At 38.3% G+C, this 24,138-nt stretch overlaps 1 protein-coding gene and 1 non-coding gene across 3 annotated transcripts; both read right to left on the bottom strand.

Moving 5' to 3' along the window:
* Positions 1 to 450: 450 nt before the first annotated feature.
* On the bottom strand, positions 451 to 20,926 carry CFAP418 (cilia and flagella associated protein 418). Of its 2 annotated transcripts, XM_044245257.1 has the most exons (7): positions 20,765 to 20,926; positions 18,747 to 18,806; positions 17,770 to 17,857; positions 14,691 to 14,755; positions 14,080 to 14,145; positions 5,777 to 5,872; positions 451 to 2,208 (listed from the first exon to the last, which is right to left on the bottom strand). In XM_044245257.1, the coding sequence occupies exons 1-7, from the start codon at positions 20,917 to 20,919 to the stop codon at positions 2,055 to 2,057; spliced, it is 684 nt and encodes a 227-aa protein (XP_044101192.1). In that variant the 5' UTR covers positions 20,920 to 20,926; the 3' UTR covers positions 451 to 2,054. The 2 variants fall into 2 exon arrangements, with proteins under 2 accessions (XP_044101192.1, XP_044101193.1); XM_044245258.1 differs by lacking the exon at positions 18,747 to 18,806.
* A 470-nt stretch (positions 20,927 to 21,396) lies between these two features.
* TRNAS-AGA lies at positions 21,397 to 21,478 on the bottom strand. Its single transcript has one exon. It is a non-coding gene; the product is annotated as a tRNA-Ser (tRNA).
* Between the last annotated feature and the right edge of the window lie 2,660 nt (positions 21,479 to 24,138).

Below are 24,138 nucleotides of genomic sequence, written 5' to 3'. Positions count from 1 at the left end.
AGGCAAAACATCTAGGAAGTTTTATAGACTGCATTTTAAAATTATAGTTCATCAGAAGCTATGTTTTTCTTCTGTATTGTTATTAAAATGGTTGTGTTTTTGCCTAAATTTCAATGTTATAATTTATCCATTGGTATTTTTATTATTTTTTAAAAATATTTTATTTATTTATTTGACAGAGAGAGAGAGAGAGAGAGTACACAAGTAGGCAGACAGCCAGGCAGAAGGAAAGGGAGAAGCAGGCTCCCCACTGAGCAGGGAGCCCAACATGGGATTTGATCCCAGGACCCTGGGATCATGACCCGAGCCGAAGGCAGTTGCCCAACCAACTGAACCACCCTGGCGCCCTCCACTGGTATTTCAACCAGTGGAGTAATATTCTTTCTACATTTTGGATTAAAAATTGTGCAATATTAAAAAGCTTATAAAGTAAATTGCCAACAAAAAACACGAGCTCATATGTACATTTTCGACATTGGGGAATTATGTTACAGAATGCCAAACATGAGCAATGTATCCAAGATACAGGACAGTAATGAAATAACAAAAGAGAAAAAAATATTTTCAAATTAATGATTTAGTACATTTGCTCATTTGAATAAAAAGAAAACATCATTGTTGTGACTAATGATATCTCAATCAAATCCCTTTGTTTCTCATACAATTACACAGAGATAAGATTTTAGGGAGTAAAAAATGTTTATTCAAAGATAAAATCTGTAAACATTGTCAATATAAAAATGTAAGCATCTGCCACTGTTGAGTTCACTATGGGTTTTGCTGCAATGCTAGACTTATTAGCACATGTGTCACGGCTAGGAAAAGGATTTTAATGGCCAATCTTTCTTCTTACTTGAGTAAGGTGACTGGAATGGATTCAGCATAAGACTAAGCAATCACAACTCTGCTTCAGTTACTCCCTTTCAGCATGCCTTGTGTCATACATTTGAACTGTGTCTTAGACACACGCAATAAAGTGCTTATGGCAGATTGGAAAGCCCCCAGAGTTTCTTCATGGTGCTGGGAACTGGTAATTTTGATTTCCTGAATATGCTGATATTATAGGGTTCCTCCAGTCTCAGAGATGTCAAGGAGGAGCACAACAGATTACCTGTTGGTTCCACTATGATTTATTTCTTCTTTCAAGCTCTCATCTGACAAACAGTATGTCAGCCTGATCCCACCAGAAAATCAACAGGCTGCCTGAGCAAATATCTCAGTTGCTGTTCACTTGATGGGATTTTAGGCACCAGAGGCTAGAGAAGTACTTGGAAAAAATCCAATAATGATTTATCCGTATTAGGATTTTTCCTTGTGATTATAGGTACATCAAAAAAATTTTATATATAAATATTTACTAAAATAGCAAACTACCCTTTGATTATCTAAATGAACAAAAGGAGAAGAAATAAGTAAAATAAGAATATATACTTATCATTACTGTGTGTAATATCATTTGGAGTTACTGAGGTAAGGTCAACAGAGGCAGTCTTTTCATTTACAATGAACCTGTGCTCCCCTCAAATCCTTCAGTTAGCCACTGATCACATGGTTTCTGCCACATCTAAATTCTGATCTTTGGCAACAACAAATCTGACCAGAGGAGATGATGCCTACACCTCCTCCCCACCAACTCTCAGGGACCTCTATGCACTGGCTAGTTTTATCCTCTTTAAATGCTGTAAGTGAGGAATATTTAGTTAGGTGTATTAGCAGTGACTAATTTTGCAGTTGCTAATGAATGCCTATATATTTGTATGAAACTCCATAATTAAACTTCCATTTAACAGGAGAGTGGCTAGCAAAGAATTTGGATAACTTGCTACCTTACTAAGTGAAATGCAGCAAAAAGAAATAGTTCCAAAATGTTAAAGCACATTATCTTCTCAAGTTCATTAGGTCTTTGAAAATCTATACTATATAGTCATTGAATGAAATTTCTTGTCTTTTTCCAAAGGGAATGATACTGCTTTGTATCTTCGCTAAAAATGTTGATGATTACTGGAGATTGCTCTCATTGCAGGCATTAGTCTGAATATGAAAAGTCTGCATTCTTAATGTTTACCACAAACCCAACGAAGCTGTTGATCGGTCTGAAGGTCAGTCAGATCTTCAATACTTCTCCAGCTACACTGGCAGGCATATGCTCGTGTTCCTTTCTTCTTTACCAACTTTGTTCTTAATTTGTGGAATTCTGGCATGTTGTTTCTATTAATAAAAAAATGAAGATTTTAATTTTAGCACAGTGGTTTTGCTTGAGCTGGATGACTTTAAAAAAAAAAGTTGTCATTGCTTTATTTTCCTATTTTTACCACATCTGAACACTAAACAACTGTGGCCCTCTCACCTAAACAACAGAAGATAGGCTTCTATGTTCTTTCTGATGGTATTTCCTTGGTATCCAGTGCTTTTGAATGGCAGTCCTCTAGGTCTGTTTATTAAAGCTGTCGTAATAGAAAATGAGAACTAAAAGGCTGAATGAAGAATTATTGATTTGTTCTATCAGAGATGACATGATATGAGAAGAGAGTGGGAGGGAGGGTGGTACATTTCCTACTCAGATGCTCACTTATACCATACTCTAAAAGCCTGTAATATTATGGCCAATGGAGGGCATATAAGAGGCATAAATAGGGTTCTGATGGGTTAACTATAGCATTTTTCATTAAATAGACATAAAGTGCCTGTTATTTCTATTTGTTGAACTAATACTGTATCTTTCAATTGTTTCAATGATATACTGATCAGCAAGATAATCTATTAGCGACAGAACAAATGTCTATCCTGCATTAAATGTCAATAATGTTAACATAATTAAATCAATGGGCAGGACCATCATAAAAAATGATAACTGTCTGACTTGATGCTACTATAGAAAGACTAGAGAAGTTAATTTAAATTTAATGAACTGAAAATCAAGTATGATTTTCATGACAATCCATGTACTGAATTTACATAACTACTCTGTAACAGGAAAACAAGTGAAAAATCCAAAAACGAAATGATGAAAAAATACAAAGTAAAATGATAAAATATAAAGTAAAATGATGAAATACAGTAAATATTAAGAAAAGAGACAAAGTGCTGTCACTGCAACAGAAGGAAGGCTACAAAGTGCCCTCTGGTGGCCAGTGGGCATCACACAGTACTGTATTGTACAAAATACAGGCATAATTCAGGTTGAACCTAACAAAACCTAGATTTTCTAGGCCAACTGTTTGCTTTCAGTAAACTAGGGGAAGAGATGGATCATCTAAGTTTTATCAGAAAAAAAAAACCTCCACAAAATGGAAAACTAAATGTTCTTTATTCAATCTGCAATATATCGTGACAAATTTGTTTGATACTTGACTGAATCCTTAATTAGAGATTTTATGAGTAAAATTCATGAATAGCCAGGACACTAATTAATGCATTTCAAATTGTTTTTAGGATGCGCGTATCTTAAAAGTTTAGAAAAATAATTTCCCATAAAGAAAATGATTTAGTAGGAAAATAACAGCATCTTATGTAGCTACTATGGCAGGATGACCAAGTATAGCTTATATCTTTTTGAAAACTCTAGAACTTGTCAGAGCTAAGATACACATTTCCCTCCCTCATTTATAAGATAAGGACAATAAAGTAAGCCAATGTGCAGACTGATACCACTAAAAAGAAATGGCTCCCCAGGCAATGTCAGGCAATCAATGGCACCCTGCAAGCCTTTTAACTTGCCTTCTTTGGTGACCACCTCCTTGTGCTTTCCTTTGGCTCTTACTCCCCTCCTCCTCAAGTGTTTCATCTTCTCCTCGTTCCTTTACTTTCAGCAGCTCACATCCTCATTCACACAGCCCTGCCATCAGATGTGAAAATCTTCCATTCCCTAGCTTTCCTCTGAATATATCACTAGTTTACCTCCTTCTACCCAGTTACAGAGAGCTCACCACAGCACTGACATTACATGCATTCTGTCATTCTATGCTAGTTTTCTCAAGATTGGTGGTTCACAGTGGTGACATAGGGGGATTACTGACCACTCATTACATTAACCAGAGCAGAGAACTGAGAAAAGTCAGAAATGGCAAAACAGACCTGAATTAAAAGTCAACTTCTCCAACTGTGGGATTAAAAGTGGGCTAACCTGATCTGGGATTTGGGGACTGTACTAGGCTTCATTCGGGTTGGGAAATATGAAATCTCTCAAACTGTAATTTTTCCATGAATTTGTGTATTTGGATTTTTGTGTATGCTTAGAGAGGATTCAAAGTTTTCATAAGACTGAATTTCAAAATGTGTGAAATTTTGATGTGAAAGAGTTTAAATAAACAATTCAAGTAGAAGAGACTCCTATGGATTTACAGGAGAATGGCTGCCAAAAGAGGTGTGGAAGAAACACCCTCACCTTTTTATCTATTAGAGAGAGATGCAATATATTCTGATTACTTGCATCAGAAAATACAATTCTTGTTTAGGCTCAGGTTTGGGGTGAGGGATAAAAATGCATGGTGTGTGCACTTCATTAATTTTTAGGTCTTAATTCTTTTTTTTTTTTAAATTGTTTCTTTTTTTTTTTTCCAATTTATTTATTTTCAGAAAAACATTATTCATTATTTTTTCACCACACCCAGTGCTCCATGCAAGCTGTGCCCTCTATAATACCCACCACCTGGTACCCCAACCTCCCACCCCCCCGCCACTTCAAACCCCTCAGACTGTTTTTCAGAGTTCATAGTCTCTCATGGTTCACCTCCCCTTCCAATTTACCCAAATTCCCTACTCCTCTCTAACGTTTAGGTCTTAATTCTTATTTGAAAATGTGATATATAATTCACAGCCCAATTTTATTTATTTATTTAAGCAGGGTCCATGTCCAACAGAGCCCAACATGGGGCTTGAACTCATGACCCTGAGATGAAGACCTGCGCTGAAATCAAGGGTCAGATGCTTAACCAACTGAGCCACCCAGAGGTGCCCCATGTGATGTATAATTCCAATACCTTTTTATGACTTACAAATCTTAAAAACATTAGGTATGGAGTAAGTATATAAGAATGCATAAACTGCAAAAACATAAGAAAGACACTATCCTTACCCCAAGGAGGGAGGCAGACCTAAAATTTTCAATCTTCTACTACAGTCACTCTACAGTGAGTGCTAGACTATGTACAAAGTGCTGTGGACACACAGGAAAGGATGAATTTACTTCCAAGGTGACAGAGAGGTAAGGGAATCATGAAGGATGTGCAATGAATTGTACCCTGAGGGACAGGTCAGGTTTAGGTAAATAAATGCTGGGATACTTGAAGGGAAGAGTTTGCACTGTCCCAGGGAACAGCAGTACTGAGTACTCTGATGCAGCTGTAATCTTGTGAAGGTGAAAAGCAAACTGTGGAAGGACACACCGGGTGACAGACAGATGGGAGCTGAATGGTGAAGGGTCTTGAATGCTGTACTAAGGAACTTGGACATGATTCCACAAGCAGAAGAGTTTTGGGCATGTACAAGGCACACTCAGAGTTATGCATTATTTCTCAGAAGGGGAAGGGTGGTCTGAAAGAAGTGATTGTAGGCGGAGAAATCAGCAAGAAGGCTTTTACTATACTCCTGTCCAGAAGTAAGATATCCTCACATAGGCTGACTACAGAGAGATGGAGAGGAGGAGATGACAGAAATATGCAAGAGGTGGAGGACACATGATCTTGCCAAGTCCACCAAAAGACGTTATAGCAAAATAAGAAATATAAAGTTATTGCTTGGTACATTTTTCACAGAGGGAAGTTCTTTGGAAACATACCTGAGAAACAGATAATCGCATGATTTGTCCCACATGTAGTCATCGTAGCTTACAACCCAGAAATCACACGCTATACAACGCAGATGATCACATGCTCTGTTTAGAGAAAAACAACAGTACTTTAAAGATTATTGGTACGTTTAAATGTGGCAATCTGGTGATTTATTCATAGGATACACTACATACTACAGATTATTGAGTAAATAACAGAAAAGTAAAGATTAATGTGACTAAACATTTTTGTATGAAAGGATGGATTACATATCTTTAGGTAAAACTCAGGTTAAGTTTCTGCACAAACTTACATGTTAAATTTCTGTATAAAGCTCCTTATTTTTCTAAGCTCTTATACACACACACGCACACATATATATATATACATATATATGCATACACACATATGCATACTATATAGATATAAAACAAAAGGGATGTGCAGATCTTTTAGTGCAGTGGTTTTCAAATTGGATCTGAGGGAGATCTTCACTTAAGATAAACTTCTTTTAGTTGCTTCCATTCCTACTGAAAATTTCAGGGGTGCCTCTATCATAGAATTTGCCACATTATAGGAAATCAATCTGTCCCCCCATAAGTTACTTAATACTGGGACAGTATCTTATTTGCTTCTGCTTCCCTAGTACTTGGCATTAATACATTCATTCACTCACTTAGAAGATACTTCTTGAAAGCATATTATGTATGCTGGTGAGCTTCTGTTTTCATGGAGCTTATATTCTAATGAGAGAAGAAATGATACTCATAATAACTAAATTACATGGTTTGTTAGAAGGTGAAAAGTGGGGTGCTTGGGTGGCTCAGTCCGTAAGCAGCTGCCTGGGGCTCAGGTCATGATCCCAGGGTCCTGGGATCGAGTCCCACATCGGGCTCCATGCTCAGAAGGGGGTTTGCTTCCCTGTCCCTCTGCCTGCCGCTCCCTCTGCTTGTGCTTCCTCTCTCTCTTTCTCAAATATATAAAATCTTAAAAAAAAAAGAAAAAGGAAAAGTGATTCCAAATTTTGAAATGATAAGTAGAGTAAATAAAACTGGGAGTATCAAGAAGGAGTGGATTTCAATTTTAAGTAGAGTAGTCTGCACAGGCCTCACTGAGAAGGTACGTACATCTGAGCAGGTTCTTTAAATGGAGTGAGAAGGTGGTTAAGAACAGGGGTTAAGAGAAGGTTATATAAGAAGGGAGGGAAAAAAGATTATTTTTATGTTAATGGCAAAGCTGCAGTGAAAAGCAAAACACTGATGATACAGGAGAAAGGGGCGGAAGTGCTGGAATGTCACTTAGCACGTAACAGGTCCTTACTGAAAATGTGACAAAATGAAATGCCACACAATTCTCAAAAATGCATAAGCTACACAGTAACTTTAGGAGTAAAATAACAAAGAAATACTTTGAAAATAAGGAAATACTTATGAACTGTTCTTGTTAATAATTTGATTATGTAATAACTGTGGTTACCTTAAAAAAAAGAAACTTTTTCCATTCTTTGAAGTACTTAAGAACTGAAATCAATATAGATATACATTGGATTATCTAAAAATTAAAAGGAAGAAGAGGTTTTTCTTTCTTTCTTTTTTTTTAAAGATTTATTTATTTTAGAGAGAGTGTGTGCCCGCACATGTGCGCATGTAGGGGTAGGGGCAGAAAACCTTCAAGGAGACTCCCCACTGAGCGCAGAGTCCGATGTGGGGCTCAATTTCATGACCCATGAAATCATGACCTGAGCTAAAAGGCAGAGTCAGATGCTTAACTGACTAAGCCACCTGGGTACCCCAATAAAAGATTTTAAGGTACCAAAAACAGTGAAAATACCAGTCAGTGACAGAGTGGAAGTAAATGTTTTCAACACAGTCAAATACTTATACTATACCAAGAGTGCTTACAAATGACAACAAAACTTAAAACTTAAAAATATATTCAATCTCTCTCATACGGGTATCACAGAATAGCAGTTAAGAGCACCGACTGTGAAGACAGACTGCCTAGGTTCAAATGTATTCCACTATTTACCAGCTGTGTAACTATATTCAAATAACTTCTCTGTGACTCAGTTTCCCCATCTGTAAAATGCGGGTAATAATAATACTTACATACCTTACAGAATTGTTAATGGACCTAATCGTTTAACACTGGTAAAGTGCTTATAACAGTGCCCTGCACAGGGTTTGTTAGTTAAAATATAATGTAATTAAAATATAAAGCAACCAAGAAATAAACATTTTAGCCAATTAAGTTAGCAAAAATTAGGACTCCCAGACATTCCTGGTGGGTATGTGAATTCTATAATCTTCTGGGAAAAACCTTAGCACTATTTTAAAATTAAAATTATGCCTAGCTGTTGCTCTAGCAACCCCATTTTTGGGAACCAAAAATTACATACAAATAAAAACATCAGTCTATAAGCCATTTAGCTCAAGAATTTTTACTGCACTGCTGAATTGCTGAAGTGGCAAAAAACAGGATACCACTTGGATACCTATGAAAAAGGGAAAAGGCTGAATAATACGCAATATATATAGACTGTCAGGTAGCCAATAAAGAGAATTAGATTTATCTATTGACCTAGAGGCATGTCCAAAGCAAGGCACACAGTTAACATATATAGCATGAGCCTATTTTTGTAAAAACAACCAAAAAAATTTCCTGTATAGGTATTTGTAAGTTTGTAAGAACATGGAGAAAAATGTGGAAGGTTATATACTGTACAGCTAACACTGGCTGCCTCAGGGGTAGTGGGAATGGAAGAGAGAGAAGATTATTAGCTTTTTCTTTACACATTTTTAAACTGCTTTATTTTTTAAATAAGCAATCAATACTTCTGCAATAAAAAAACAATTAAGAAACCCCATCATTAGATTTTTTTTCACTTATTTCCCTCTAAAATTCAGATATGGTAACTTCAAAATTGCAAGTATTTTTGGCCTGAAAATTTCTTTGAAAATAAATGTTTATTTAAAAAATTATTATTAATCATAAAAATAACTACTTAAAATCTATAGAAGTTTCATAAACAATTCCATATTTTCTTTTAAACTGAGTTGTATTTGTACATATGGAAATTCAACACAATTAAATTTGTATATATCTGATGCACAAGTAAGGAAATGCAAAATGATGGCTCCCAAAGCTGCCATAACTTGCTTTCTTATGCATATGTAGTTTATTACATGATTGCACAGAGTGTTAACTTTAATGCTTTAATACATATGTGCAATTTGGCTAAATTATTGCGTTTTGGGAACGATAATTTAGAATTTCCTGACGTTTTGTATGTATAAAATCTCAACCATAATGTTAAATACAGCTTTTTAATTTAATTTAAAATTTAGTAGTTTATTCAAATCTATTCACACTACTACATTTTCCTACAAACACTGCCCTGTGAGAAAAATAAAACTAACTTGCAGCTAAGAAATCATTCTGCTGCTACGATTCACTCTATTAGATCATAATTAGTAGGCATCTATGGAATAATACAGCCTTACAAGTAGTTTAAAAAATAGGAATGTAAAATTTGATTTGGCTTGAAAATAATGCCTTGATTTTATCTATACCTTATTAATGCCACCATGCTTCGTGCTACCACTCTTTCTCCTTTCCACCAAGTGAGTAAAAGACTCACTTCTTTATACTCTAAAATCATTCAGCAGTACTCCCAAACCAGAGCTTTATCTGGAAATCAAACAGATAAAACACATAGAAAGTAGGCAGAATAGACTAAATTTCCTTTATGCCCTGGGCATGTAAATCAGTGCTTATTTTCAGGGCTTAAATATATTTCTTTTCCATAACTATATGTATATAAGACGGTATCTTTAAAAAAGGGCGTGATTCTAGTGAAAGATAAATTGTCAGGATTCTTCTTCTAAAACGTGGAGGGAAATGGGGGCGCCTGGGTGGCTCAGTGGGTTAAAGCCTCTGCCTTCAGCTCAGGTCATGATCCCACAGTCCTGGGATCGAGCCCTGCATTGGGCTCTCTGCTCAGCAGGGAGCCTGCTTCCCCCTCGCCCCTGCCTACTTGTGATCTCTCTCTGTCAAATAAATAAATACAATCTTAAAAAAAAAAAAAAAAAAAAGGAAATGTGGAGGGAATGTAAATATAAAGGTGTCACCAACAGCTTTGTCCTCTGTCCAGCTAATATATACAATTTTTACTATTTTTAAGGTGTTCATGATGGGAATGTCCAAAATACAGCCCAATATAGTCTTCTGCCCAGACTCTGGTTCTCGGTTAAACCCTGCCAGATCTACACAGCAGTCTAGGAAGCCTCACTGTTTGGACAGTGGGAAAATAACAGTAGCCTCAATAGCAAAAACAGCTAAGTTTCTTCCCTCTTGCACACATTACATGGTCTCTGTAAATTGGTATACTAGAAAGGATAATGGACGGGAACAATTTACATATTTGAGTCCTTGGTTTGTAATAACTTTTCTGATCTTGGCAAGACACATTACTTGGAAGTCATCCTTGAGAACATTCTTTTACTTCCCATAGCCATTTAAACACCAAGTTCTGTCAATTCTAGATTCTAAATGGCACAAATATGACACCTTTTCCCTCCAGCTACTTTCACTCCTCAGGTCACAGCTACCATCCCCGTCTCTTTCCTGGACCACTGTAACTACTACCTGCTGACTATTCTCCCTCTCTTCTCCTGTCTTCTCTTGTCTTGCCCCTTCAACTTCCGAACCATTTTCCATTCAGCAGCCCAAATGACTTTCTTTAGAAACACAAATTCGATTGTCATCCCATCTGCCAAAAATAAAAACCAAAAAACCCCCCCAAACAACTAAAGCCTTCCACTGCATATGACACACTTTTCCTAAAATCTGCCAGAGGATCCAGGACCCCCACACCAAATGTCCCTTGACTACCTCTGCGGCCCCATCAAGAGCGATTCTTTCCCCCACTCACAGCTACTCCAGCTCAGGGATCATCTAACACTCTGTGCCCTCTGGCTCTAATGGTCTCCTCTCTTTGCCAACTCATTTCTCATACTGTAGTCTGATTAAATGTTATTTGCTTGGGAAAATATTCTCTAACCCTTCATATTAGCTAGTGTGCTGATTATCTAAGCTTATTGTACCCTGCACTTTCCCTTCACATTATGTATTATGTAGGAGCTAGCAAGCAGGTGGTTCATTAGTATGTGTTCAATGAATTTAACACCAGTGTCTCAATTTCCTCATTTATAAAATGGGGTTAAAAAGTCTTGCTCTATTTGCATCTTGCTTTTTTTCCTGTGGAGCTGAACCAATAAGCATATATAAAAAAATGCTCTGGACAGGATAAAGTACTTCACACATAAAATGTTTTAGGTGCACATTGAACAAGTATAGGCTTATCTTTCTGTGGGTGCAGATCTGTGTTATGAAGAGTTTGTCCATAGGGTATCTTTGTAATAGTGAGCAAGACAAGACTGTGAATGTACACATTTACCTGTGCATATATATGTAAACAGTATGTGTTTTTTTCTTCTTGTAGCTGTGCAGAAGGTAGGAAGGAGTTTGACGAATATTATCATGCTCATGGATCACTATTGTGTGACTGGATCCTCAAGCTATAAAACAGGCCATTCTTTTGTCTACTTAAATTCCACCTGGAGCAAGACTCTTCTGTGCTAGAACCAAATCAATGTACCTGTAAAAAATACTATATAAAAGGAAATCTTCATGAAATATTTACTCTTTAAAAGTAAACCAGAATGGATCATCTTAGAGACCATTTTTATTTACTATTTCTATTTTTTTGAGAGACAGAGAGTGTCAAAGGGAGATATCTTAAGCAGGCTCCTTGCCCAGCATGGAGCCCAGTGCAGGGCTCAATCTCACGACCCTGATATCATGACCTGAGCAGAAATCAAGAGTTGGACGCTTAACTGACTGAGCCACCCAGGCGACCTAGGGCCATTTTAAAAATTAGAAGACCCGTGTAGGTAAACACTGATACTATTTTCTGAGATAAAATGGGAACGTAGCGGAAGAATATAGGATTCCTGGCACAGAACTAGAACACAATGAGAAGGCAGCACTAACAGATGAAAAAGACACACGAATGACTGCAAACTACTATTTAAACTATCTTCGGCATCTTTCACACCACAGGCAGACTATAACATAGGATTCCATCTAATCCTCACAGGAGTTCCGTGGAGTGTGTTCAGATTTTTAATGGGTGAAGAAACCAGTTTTAGAAGATACATCCTTCCTCTCAAGGTGTCACATCTCGTAAGTGGCACAGTGAGACCTGAACTCAGGCATTCTGCCATCAGAGCTCTTTCTCTTTGTGCTTTAAGTACTATCATTTGCTTCTTACCAGTTCCTTTCCTGGAGAGGGTTTCTTTCTTTCTTTTCTTTTTTTTAATTGATTGATGATTGATTATTTATTTAGTTATTTATTTTTTGTATCTAGTGTTTAGCACAGGGCCTAGGACAAGCCGGGCATTCAATGAATACTATAAAAAGAAAAGAAAAAAGAATCTCAAACAGAATGACAAAATAAATTTGAAGATAAGCAGATAAGATAGTGAGGACACACATTAGAAAGGAGGGTCATTCCAGACAGGGAATAAATGCAAAAATATTCAGAAGCAGAAAAATGTAGTGGAAAGTAGAGGGTAACAAATATTTTGGTGGAAGTGGACTATCTGACTTGGGCTCTCACTGGACGTGAAGGGACCAAGAAGAGAAAGAACACAATCTGGTAAAGCAAGTAACCCTAGAGTTAATGTGGGACAAATGGCAACTCTCATCTTCCCTCTGAACAGGGGAGATGTGCTCAGAAGAGTATTAGGGGTATTATCCTTTCTGCTGTATGTGGGTGAAGCAAAAGAAGGAAGTGGAAGGTAACAGGGAATCTGGTGCAGTTCCTAGGTGACTGGAAGAGCCTGCGATTGGAGGGGGTGTGGTCTGGAAACTCAGAGACAGTCCCAGTGACTCTACACAGGTAAGTCAGGATTGACAGCAACCCGGCTAGATTCCTCTCGAAGGGCTAGATTGTGTCTCTAATCCTTTGTATAGAGAGCCCTCAAAACACAATGATTTCACTGCTATTAATTGTTATTTATAGCCCTTGCAGCAGGCAGCACCCCAGTGGGCTTGTGTTAGCCTTGATGCGATACAGGCTTCCCCAGACTCCTCAACTTTCCTTTGGTCCCACATCCTTTCTTTCTAGGCTTCCTACGGTCTAGGCCATCACCACTACAATCCTCCGACAATGTTAGATCCTGCTTCTATTATTCAATATAACTGCTATTCCTCCTAAATCATGGTCAACATGCAATCATGTATCTCATTCTTCTCTTTCTTAAAAAATTAACAGAAAGTAAAAGAAGTGTTTTAGGAATAACTAGACAAAATATAATAATCTGGGCGAATAGGCCTCTGCAAAAATAGAATCAACAGTATCAAGACAACAGAAAGGTATGCTTAAAACCAATTTGTTTCTCCACATTAAGACGATGATAATGGAATATGCTAGCAGTATGGGGCAGGTGGTATCATGACCACGAGACTTCCCTGAAAGGTAGTGAGTATATAGTGGGTGTAAGGGGTGGGGAAGAGACAAAGAATGGAGGATTTCTGCATTTTAAATGTGTAAAACCAAGCGACTATGTTTGAGAGCTCTTTGGTACCGAAAATATAGCCTTCTCATGCTGTGTGTTTGGTCAAGATGGCGGGTAACACATCATGTGGCTGCATGGCCACACCGCTTCACCAGTCTCACCCACTGGCTTCTGCTGCCCAGATGGCAAACATGGCAAGGCAGAAGCTCACTCTCCTGGCATTCCGTGGAAAGCAGGCTGGCACTGGAGTGACCCAGGCACTTCAAGTGGGCCTTAGAAACGGCATCAACACAAAGAACAACGCATACCCAATATCACAGCTTTTAAAAGCTATTGCCCAGAATAACAAACATTTCAGTACAGTGTTCTCAGACTGGCTAATAAAATACACCTCTGATTTTGACAGAGACGGATGCCAAGAACTACATCTTAACAACAGGGTATCAACTGCAAAAATCCTAATAAGAAAGATAATCTATTTCCTTTCTTTTTAAAAAAGATTTATTTGAGAGAGAGAGAGTGTGCGTACATGCAGACACACAAGCAAGGGGAGGGGCAGAGAGGGAAGAGAGAGAGAGAGAGACTCCCAAGCGGACTCCCTGCTGAGATAGGAGCCCGACATGAGGCTCGGATCTCACAACCCCGAGATCATGACCTGAGCCGAAAATCAAGTTGGACCCTGAACTGATTGAGCCACCCAGGTGCCCCAAGAAAATCTGACATCCTACCTCTGTGAAGTATTTGTTCCAATTCCACATGGAGCAGCGGCTCCACCAAGGTACACTGGGCTGCAACTAGACGTGTTTGATAGATGGAAGAAAAAAATTACAACAAATAAAATATGAGAAGTTAATTTGGTCTCATTGACTCTATATTCTTATAATCAAATTGTTGATTTTCCTGAGAAGGCCAATTATTTCAAAGAAGAGGCATTTATTCCAGGATAACTGCATTATTGGATATAACCTGTACATTCAGGAACACTCAAGGAGTTAAAATGAGTCACAGAAAAATGTGTTTGCCAAATAACATAAGGGACAAAGTAAACACTGAAGAATGTAACAGAACATTAATTCTGAGAAACTGTTCACACTTATTTTTTTTTCATGTGGCAGAAAATTATTTACAATAGCAATAATCTTCCATTCAAGTTCTTTTACACCAAGAGGTCACAGACCATGAGAACACTGAAGATATTGCTATCGGTCTTTCTTCTGAAAGCCAACCAGTGCTTTGTTGTTCAATGTCACTGTTGTTTAAATGGTAACAAAATATACTAGACTTTGCTCATAGTGTTTGCTCACTAGTGTGTGTAATTCACTAAAGCATCTCAACTTACCTTTTACCAAGGCCTTGAATGGAAGCTCTGACAGATGTGTTACCTGAAGATTTAGATTTTAATTTCTGTTTAAAAAACAAAAACAATAAAAGGCCAAGGGTAATTTAGAGAGTTCTAGCATAAAAACTAATAATTTTTATTTTATAACAACAATATTTTTAAAATGACTTAAATAAAAATTTTGTATCATTTTAAAGTTTCTGAAATAAAAACAACAATCAAAACCTTTTAAAGGCAAAAGGGAAGTAGACCTCCCTGAGGAATTTGTAAATTACTCAGCTAATTTTTAGTCTAGGAAATTGATATACTGCCATTATTAGCATGCTAAGATTTAGAGTCACTTTATAACTCTTCAGGTAATAGCACATTCAGTGATATAATATGAAGGATCTGCTATTTAAAACTTCATCCTGGAAAAATTCAATTGAGGAGGAAAAAACCTCAGACTCATTTTTAAAGGCTGTGAATGGTACTCACCTGAACTAAAAATAAAACTAGCCAAACTCCTGGGTAACTTTAGGAATATTAATTTTGATCAAACAAAACAGTATCAACCAATAGATATGCAAGGAAATTGTAGAACTACATTGTCACAACCATACAGTAGTTCCTGTATGGTTACATAACATGATCATCATTAGTAAGCATTTATTAAGTGTTAACTGGTATATGGTACCAAGCAGCATCAACCAACCACATACTAGGACCACCGCCAAGGAAAGGAAGTTGGAGAAAAGGCAATTTAAACTATGCAGAGACATGCCTTCATTTTACCTTGTAGGTGAGGAAATTTAATGGAGGCAAAAATACTTCACTTTACAATTTCCCTGAACTTTCTTATTTGATGTTAAACAGAACTGGAAGAACTTCTGGTGCATGTCTGGAAAAATAATAATGTATGTGTCTTTTTTTTTTTTTTGGAGAAAAATGTTTTGTGTACCATCCACTTATGGCTTGAAGTTAGCACACTGTGTCATTTGTTGGCATTCTTGGGCTTTCCTGCGTGGGTCTGAGAGCAGTTCAGAAACCGAAGAGAATGGGTGAGTGGTTGGGGAGGAAGCAGTACTCTCAGGAACAGAGTCTGGTCTGGAAAAGGTGGGCATGCACCCCTCTTCACAGACACCTCTTTTCCTCACCCAATCCATGTTTGACACAGATCTGCTCTCCTCCAGGGGTTTATTTAGGTTGTTTTTTCCCTTGCAGTCTGGAGAACTGGATATGGTAACTAAAAAAAGGGAGCATACAGAAGCAGCACATAGAGGTAAACACCTCTTCATGATCGTAGGAGTTACTCTTATTTCAAATTAGTGTATCTTAAAGCCAAAGTAGAAAAATATCCCCCTTCCTTCTGAAATGTCTTGAAGTAAAGAGACAGGGCCTCACATATAGATATACAGCCTATAATACTTAATATCAAATTGTTCAGATGATCCCTGAAATAACAAGATCATGTTATCTTCTCCACTATTAATTAAACTAGCGTTGCTATTTGGCATTGATGATGCATTGTTGTTTGCAGAGTATTTAACACCATTGTTATTATGTTGATAAATTAATCAACTAGACCATCAGCTTATTAATCTACCATCTGCTTATGAACTGAAAATGTTAAATTTAGAGAAGCAAAGATCATAAGCTCTCTATCAGTCATTTGATTTTTAGTCTGGCTGACAAAAATAAAAGTGGCTCATATCCATATCCTTACCACCACCACTGCCTAGTGATTTTCAGTTTATCTGGCTTTAATCTTCCCCCTTTGAAAAAAATCCTCTTTGGTATTGTATTTATTCTTAGATTTTTGTTCTTTGTGGTCTCTGTAATTTAGACTTCCATTTGGTCTCCTCTTAAGTCTCACAAATATATTTTATATCCACCACACTGGTAAAAATTACAGTATACACATTTTCATCTACTGCTGATGAAAAGAAAAGAAATGACAGTCACTCTGGAAAACACTTGGGCAATGGGTAGAAAAGTTGAAGAAGAGTACACCTAATGACCAAGCAATTCCTCCTCTAGGTTTGCACATTCTAGAGAAACTCCTGTATGTAGGTAAAAGAAGACATTTGAAAATATCCGATGAAACATTGTTTTTAAAAACAACAACTAGGGGGTACATGGGAGGCTCAGTCCTTAAGTGTTTGCCTTCAGCTCAGGTCATGATCCCGGGGTCCTGGGATTGATCCTGTATTCAGGCTCCCTGCTTGGTGGGAGATCTGCTTCTTCCTCTCCTACTCCCCCTGCTTGTGCTAGTGTTTCCTCTCTCGCTATCTCTGTCAAAAAAATAAAAATAAAAATAAATAAATAAAAAAATAAAAAAGCCACAACTGGGTGCACTCCAAATGTCTATTACCAGGGAAGTGGATAAACTGTGGCAGAATTACATAATGGATTACTATACATCAGTTAAAATGGTTTATGATTATACAAGTATAATTAAAATATAAAAGTATGGATGGAAAAGACAGGTTACCTCTGGGAAGGAAGGCAGTAGAGTAGGAGCTGGAGAGTTCTTAAACTATAATTTTAATTTCTTTAAAAGTAAAATCCAAAGACACAAATATCATAAAACATTGATATGTTCACTATGGGTGGTAACTACAGAGCTGGCTGTTACACTGTTTTATGGGCTTTTTATAAAGTTGGTAAATATAAAAGCATTTAAACATTAAAATGCTAATGATTTACTCATTGGTTCATGGGATAACAGCAAGGCACTGCATCTGAGCACATTCCTATAATAAAAGCTATTTTTGGTCTCTAAGAAAAGTGTTCTTTAAATACACAAATAAAGTAACCTACTTCATCTGTGAGCTGACTTCTGCTCTAACAGCTTTTCTAATTTTTCATTCTTGCTGAGAAATGAACAGCAAACACATGAGAGTTTCTAATATTTTATTTCTTCTACAACTCTAAGTGGAATAATTCCCTTAATACAACTGTATTTTTCAGAATTCAAAGAACTAGATACTTGTGCATTCTATACATTTTCAGACTCTTCTAAACATGTTTTGAAATAATTAAAGAATTACTTTTATAAATTACTTTTTATAAATTACATTTATAATACTTAACTTACAAAGGGTTTTTTGTCAAAGTTGGGTTCTTCAAATATTTCATTAATAAGACTGTCAAGATCATCTTCTTTCTCAAATGTTTCTGCTGATCTGAAAACAAAACAGCTGAAGCTTAAGTACAGATAAAGTCAATATCAGGAGAATTTTGCTTAAATAGTCTATTATTAGAGTTGATAAGAGGAAAATGTGACGTTAATTAATTTTTTCCCTCTAGGGACATAGTTGAAGATGTTGAGACAAAGATGTAGTTTATCAGGTAAAAATTCACATATGTACATTACTATTTCACACTTGAAATGAGTCATTTAAAACTATAGTTATATTCAAGAGAAAGCTAGGCATGCACTTTTCTAAATTATGGACTTATTTAAAGAACACAAAGTATGTACAGTTACAAGTAGAACCTGAGAATTATAAACAAAGATAATTTTAATGAGTCTTTCTAATTTTTTACCTAAGGTTACCACTATAAGTCAAATAACCGTATCTTTTTACTACAGGAACTGAAGGTTATATAATCAGATGATCAATAATAAAAAAAAAAAAACACCACAAAACCAAACAATATTCCCTTGACAGAGTATCTCAACTACTCTATATATAGAAGCTTAAATCTAGGTCTACAATATCCTGGTAGACTTGGAAATATGACCTTGGGCAAGTTAACTCTTTTACTAAGTCTTAGTCTGGTCAGTGAAAGGGGGATAATATTTGCGTCAGAGGGTTGGGGAGAGTAAATGAAATAACACATACAAAGCACTTAGCATATAGAAAGGACTCAATAAACGTTGGCTATTATCATAAATATTATCTAGGAGGTTAAGATATTATTTGTAAATATTCCCATCTGTATCATCCTGAACCACTTTAGTCCTATTATTGAAGTTCAACTCACAGCAGTTTTTTTTTTTTTTAAATTACATACTTCTCTTTATTATTTTGAACACTTTAACAACCTGTATATGTTTTGATCTCTTACATTAGCAGTTGTTTCTGGCATCCAGATGTTGCACGGTCATTTATTTTATTACTTGCAGACCTATCATTTTAATAGACAACTTCAGTATTTTAATTATTAGGAAAAGAGATAACAGTTGCATCACTATACAATTGGCAGATAGTCTCCTGTTAATAAATTCATACTATAAATCGGTTCTTAATTTTTAAATATCAATTTTGGTGCATGATAAAATTTTTTATATTTGACATTATATACCAGGTAGGGATTGTATTTGGGTATTAGGTTTAGGGCCCTTTCTGCTGGTTTTTTGTTTGTTTGTTTTTTGCATAAGTTACCTTTACAACTACATTACCAAATGAAAAGTTTTAACACATGAATAACAACAGTACTGGTTTGCTACAGCTTTTATAAATGTATTACTGAAAAATCTGAGGTAGTAAGGTGAGGTGGGATGCTATAAACATTATGGATGGATTTCAGTAGTGCAGTAACAGGCTATGGAGAGAGGCATAAAAGGACCTGTTCTTGAAAAGGATCCACCTTTTCAACCCTTTCCATTTTGAGCAGCCTGCTCCAAGACATTCTAGCCCTCTGCACACTAGTTCTCCTAACATGAACAGGCTCTGGACAGCTCTTTGATTAATTCTCTCCGTCCCCCAGTGAATGAATAAAAAGAACAAAAGAAATTGCAAAGTAACACTGATGTGGGATAGGGACAGTGGATGTCCTGGGAATGAGTACCTAAGGACCTCCAGCATGCAAGACAATAACATACAAATTAATGAGTGATATTTGCATAATCATTGCCAAGAAATCCCTAGCCCCTTCAAAGTAGTCATATTAGTTGGCTCTTTAGCTGATTTTTAGAATGCTGCCCACTACTCAACTAATTTTTAGAACTCCTGTTTCTGAGCTTTAGAATCTTCTCAATATTTTATATTCCAAAGGTTAATTTTTATTAACAAATGCCATTAGAGGTTAAGTCTGATAAACTGGGTACCAATGTTGTTGGGTAAATACTTCTGGAAAATCATGCACATGAACACCAAGACCAAACAAAACCCAGTGAAACCACAGAGGCAGGCATAAAATGACAAGAATGACTTCCTTGGGCTCTTCCAAATCTGCCTTTGTGTAATTTCACAAACATGTCCAACAGAGTTACTGCAGAGGCTCACAAGTCATCACTTGTAAGGACAATATTCATTCTGATGAAACAATTTTGACCTTTTGGGACTGAGGAGAAAATGAGAGGAAAAAGAAAGTCCTATTATTTTATGATTATATGGAATCAAAGAGATTAACAAATTTGAAAGGTAGTTCTTTGGATCAAAAGCCAGAATACTTAAAAAAAATCTCCTCAAATATCAATTTGGATGCCTGAGATTCCTTGGGACTTCACCTGGGGGTCATGGGGAGAAGGTAGGTGGTTTGGATTAATACAGTGTTTACAATAATGAGCCATTTATCATAAATGTAATCTCATTCAATTCTCTGAGTTAAAAAACAAACGGTTAATGATGACAGAATTGTACGGAATCGTTTTCTCCAATAAGCCGCCCAAGGATTATACTGCCTGGGAAATTGGGTCAGAGGCGAAAGGCTGAGGTTCTCTGTGGGAACGACCACCTCCCGGGGGGGGGGGGTGCGGGGTGCGGGTGGGGGATAAGGACGGTTCTGGCTGTCAGAGCTGGTCAGAGAGGCCCTCTCGGGACTCAGGGGAGGGCCCCCAAGCTGCACCTCTCTCTCCCCACCTCCATTAGGTCCCCACGGACTCCGTCTGGGTGAAAGACACGGGATGAGGGCTCTCACGGGCGGGGCTAGCCTCCTGGGGCTTGCCCGGGTTGCCGAATTGGGCCTTGGTAAGAGATGCCCAAATCCTCCTGGACAGGGAGTTGAGTTGTGCGCTGTCCCGGGGGTGGGGAGCTCAGGATTTGGGCCCGACCAGGGACGGCAGCTGCAGATCGTGGACAGAGGGCGGCTTCAGGGCGTGGAGCAGGCTTTAACAGGACAGCTCACCCCTCCCGCCTGTTAACCTGAGAGTCTCTTTCGCCTCGGCTCGGTTCCGGTCATTGCTGAGAATGCCGCCGCCGCAGCCTCTGGGCCGCTCGACCATGCCCAGTCTCGGTGGGTCTGGTCGGCAAAATTTGGACTCGACTTCATCCAAGAGCTCGTCCAGATCCTTCGCCATCTTGAAACGTTACGTCTTTCCCGGTGCCCGTAGCGGCAGCGCCGGGTGGTTTCCAGGGCAACGCGGGGACCCGCCGAGCGCGCCCGGGCCCGCGCATGCGCTCGTCTTCCCAAGGCGGCCCAGGCGTCGCGAGGCTTTGGGGGCTAACGCGCTCCAGCCAAAGGACGCCGTGGGTCCGTGACTTCTGGTGGCGCTGGGCTATCCCCGTGGCCAGGGGTCAGAGCTGTCCCTTGCTGCATGACCTCGCGACGGTTGGCTTTCCGTTCCAGATTGGCGTGTTTTGGCCCATCTCCCCCTCCTGGGCCCAGGTTGTAACCACAATCACACGACACCGTAGCTCCCTCGTGCGCTCCTTTTACGGCCCAATTGGGGTCCCCATTCTATTCCAACCGTTCATAAATCCCTTAAGTAATCTGCGGAAAAAGCCGGGGAGAATTCACCAAAACGAAAGCAAGTACCAGCAAAAGCTCACCTTCCCGTAGTCGGCAGGATTCGAACCTGCGCGGGGAGACCCCAATGGATTTCTAGTCCATCGCCTTAACCACTCGGCCACGACTACTGCTGTTGTTAATTTTGGCAGTAAGATCTATGTAGACTCTGCACACAAGTGTCTACGCTGTAACAGGTATGTTTTGATGGGGAGAAAAACATTTCAAAGCTGTTTGGTCAGATAAGATCATATTTTAATGTTACGGCTCTAATAATTTTAGCTTTTTGAGATACTCTTGGAGCATATCCCGTGCGACCCAACCCTTTTCTATCAGGAAGAACTGAGTTCTAGTCAGTTTTCTCGTTAGAGTCCGAAAACAGGGGGAGGGAGGAAAGTCTGGTACTACCGTCCACTTGCTTTCTCAGCAACGGAGCCATTTCCAGGACGGAATCTGGAACCTAGCGGCGTCTGGACAGCTCTGGGCTTCCTTGCTTGGCTCTCAATTCCATCCCTCCACCTCCTTCTTAGACCAACAGCTCCCGGGACTCTCTTTTCTTGGATAAGGCATTAAAATGCTATTATTCCCCACCAATTTAAATCCACTACGCAGGATCAGACTGTCCCATCGTGCTCTAAAGCTCTACTTTGAAAAGTGTATAGCGTGTTACAAATGCAAGCTGTCATTTAATGATATTCCTGTAAGTACTACAAACAGTGTAACCTGAGCTTTGAGTATTTTTAAAGTGGGGTAGCAAAGAGGTGGACACCTCTTTTTGCAGAAACCCTGAAAGTAGTCTGATCCAAGTGATTTAGTAGCTTCATTTATTTGGTTTGATGTGTGTTCAAAATGTCTTTAATGCCCCTGAGGAGCAAAGAGCAGGCAGTACTGTGCCTGAGCCAAAGGTGCTTGCTCACTAGAGCCCACCTTTACATTTTTATGCATTTTGGAAGCCAGTTGTTAAATGCAACCATTCATTAAAAGTAAATTATATAAACTTACAATTAAACTAATGACATTAAAAACAAAAGTAATACTCAAAATTCACCGTAGTCTAGTTATTTCCACACATTTTATTATAATTTTTACTGTTGAGGTTAGTTATATCTATTGTGTCTGAAATACTGTAGAATGGGTTGTTACTGTGAATCTCTCCTTAACTTCCCATTCAAGGATGTCACTTGGGTAGTTTGAAATCAGCCTTCCTGGGTGTATTTACATCAGGGACATTGCAAATGCTACAAAACATGGTTTTTTTCTCCATATGAGCTGGTTGTCAGTCATCTACCAGCAGCCACTAATGTTACTATCAGACCAACTTGGAGTATTCTCAGGAAGGCAACTCTCCTCTTATTTGTAGGGCTCCTGTGTTGTAGCCTGCAGCTGTGTTTTATCCATAAGAATCTTGAATACTGTCTGATTTCCTACTCAACTTTTTAAAGTTATTATTTTCTTCCCTCCAAGTTGACTTGCTGGGTGATTGTACTTGGAATTGGCCTCCAGCAGAAAGACAGGACTAAGCCATTTGATACTGACGTTGCCCTTGCAACATGGGTTTCAGGGGGTATAATGCATCATTACCATCCAGTTTAACAGGCTTAATTTGATTTTTCTCTAGAAATGGTGAAATCTGAGGTGTTATGGCTAGTAGTTCAGAAAATCTATTAGCGTGTAGAGGATTTGCATGAAGGACTGTGAAAAGCTAAAAGTGGAAATGCCTGTAGTTGTGTTTTGTTTGTGTGAATATAAGAAAACATTGGAGCTTGTTTCCTTCTTCCATTCCCATCATCTTCATTTTAGTAAAATACCATGTACAGATAGATCATCCAGGGGTTGGTGCTTTGAGAATTTTGCTTACAGCTCATTTGACTCTTCATTGGGCCTCTTGAGTGGTGTTGTCTTTCGGGTTTGCCTTCGAGAGAGAAAACAAATTCAGTGTCCAAAAGGAGAAGTGTCGCATATCACATAGGTGTGTGGCTATGTGATAAGCTGTAAAATGATAGATAGTGGAGTATTAAAAATCTCTAGATGTCAGGAGTGATGCCAGGTGTGTTTTAGTGGACTGTAAACAATGGTGGTGGATATACTTGATGACTGTATCCATAGCTTTAGAAAATTCTGCATTCCTGCAAATCACATTAGAAGATTAAAAAAATACTATTACATATTCTTTTGGTCTTTTTATTTTCTAAAGTGAGGGAGTTTGTTTATTATCTCTATAGTTTCTAATATGTGTAGACAGTGAAGTAAATTCCTTGTCCTGCTAAGTCTTGCACAGTTTTGGAAAGCATGCCTAGTGTCAGATGTTTCATAAAGGAGCATAGCCAAGTGTTTTCAGATGAGACAATTATTAAACATGCTGAAAGGAGCATGCTGTGCATTATTATGTTGCTTAGTAGTCTAAGAAAGTATTTTAGGAAAAAGGTGTCCAGAATAAGAAAACAAAGCCCTGCCGGCTTTTCCAAGTCACTGCAGAGAGCTCCGAGTCTGTCTTCTTGCTAGCACCATTCTAAATGAGTTAGGGGTGGTGATACAGCTGGTTCTGTTGTCCCACACAGCTCCAGGCCAACCCCTTCAGTTACAAGGTGTTTTATAATCCTCCTGGCTATTCACATAATGAATTGCAAGGCCTCTTTAAATTCCCATGTACTTGGGTTTAATTTTCCCAGCTCTGCTTTACTCCCACACATCCCAGACCTTCTAAAACGAACATCCACTGCTGGGCAGTGACGATGGTGTGAGGGGAGGCATCCTCCCAGAACAATTGCCAGCTCCCCAGCAGCTGACGCTG

The sequence above is a fragment of the Neovison vison genome, chromosome 4 (assembly GCF_020171115.1).
Source record: "Neovison vison isolate M4711 chromosome 4, ASM_NN_V1, whole genome shotgun sequence".
Lineage (NCBI taxonomy): Eukaryota > Metazoa > Chordata > Mammalia > Carnivora > Mustelidae > Neogale > Neogale vison.
This window is presented reverse-complemented; position numbering and strand designations above follow the sequence as displayed.

What these genes read in the sequence shown, in the direction of transcription:
- CFAP418 (XM_044245257.1), bottom strand. Translation starts at nt 20,919, where the DNA reads ATGGCGAAGGATCTGGACGAGCTCTTGGATGAAGTCGAGTCCAAATTT. An exon ending in GAGGCGAAAGAGACTCTCAG is followed by an intron (nt 18,807 to 20,764) that starts GTTAACAGGCGG and finishes TTAAAATGATAG; the next exon opens with GTCTGCAAGTAATAAAATAA. An exon ending in TGCCAGAAACAACTGCTAAT is followed by an intron (nt 17,858 to 18,746) that starts GTAAGAGATCAA and finishes TTTTGTTTTCAG; the next exon opens with ATCAGCAGAAACATTTGAGA.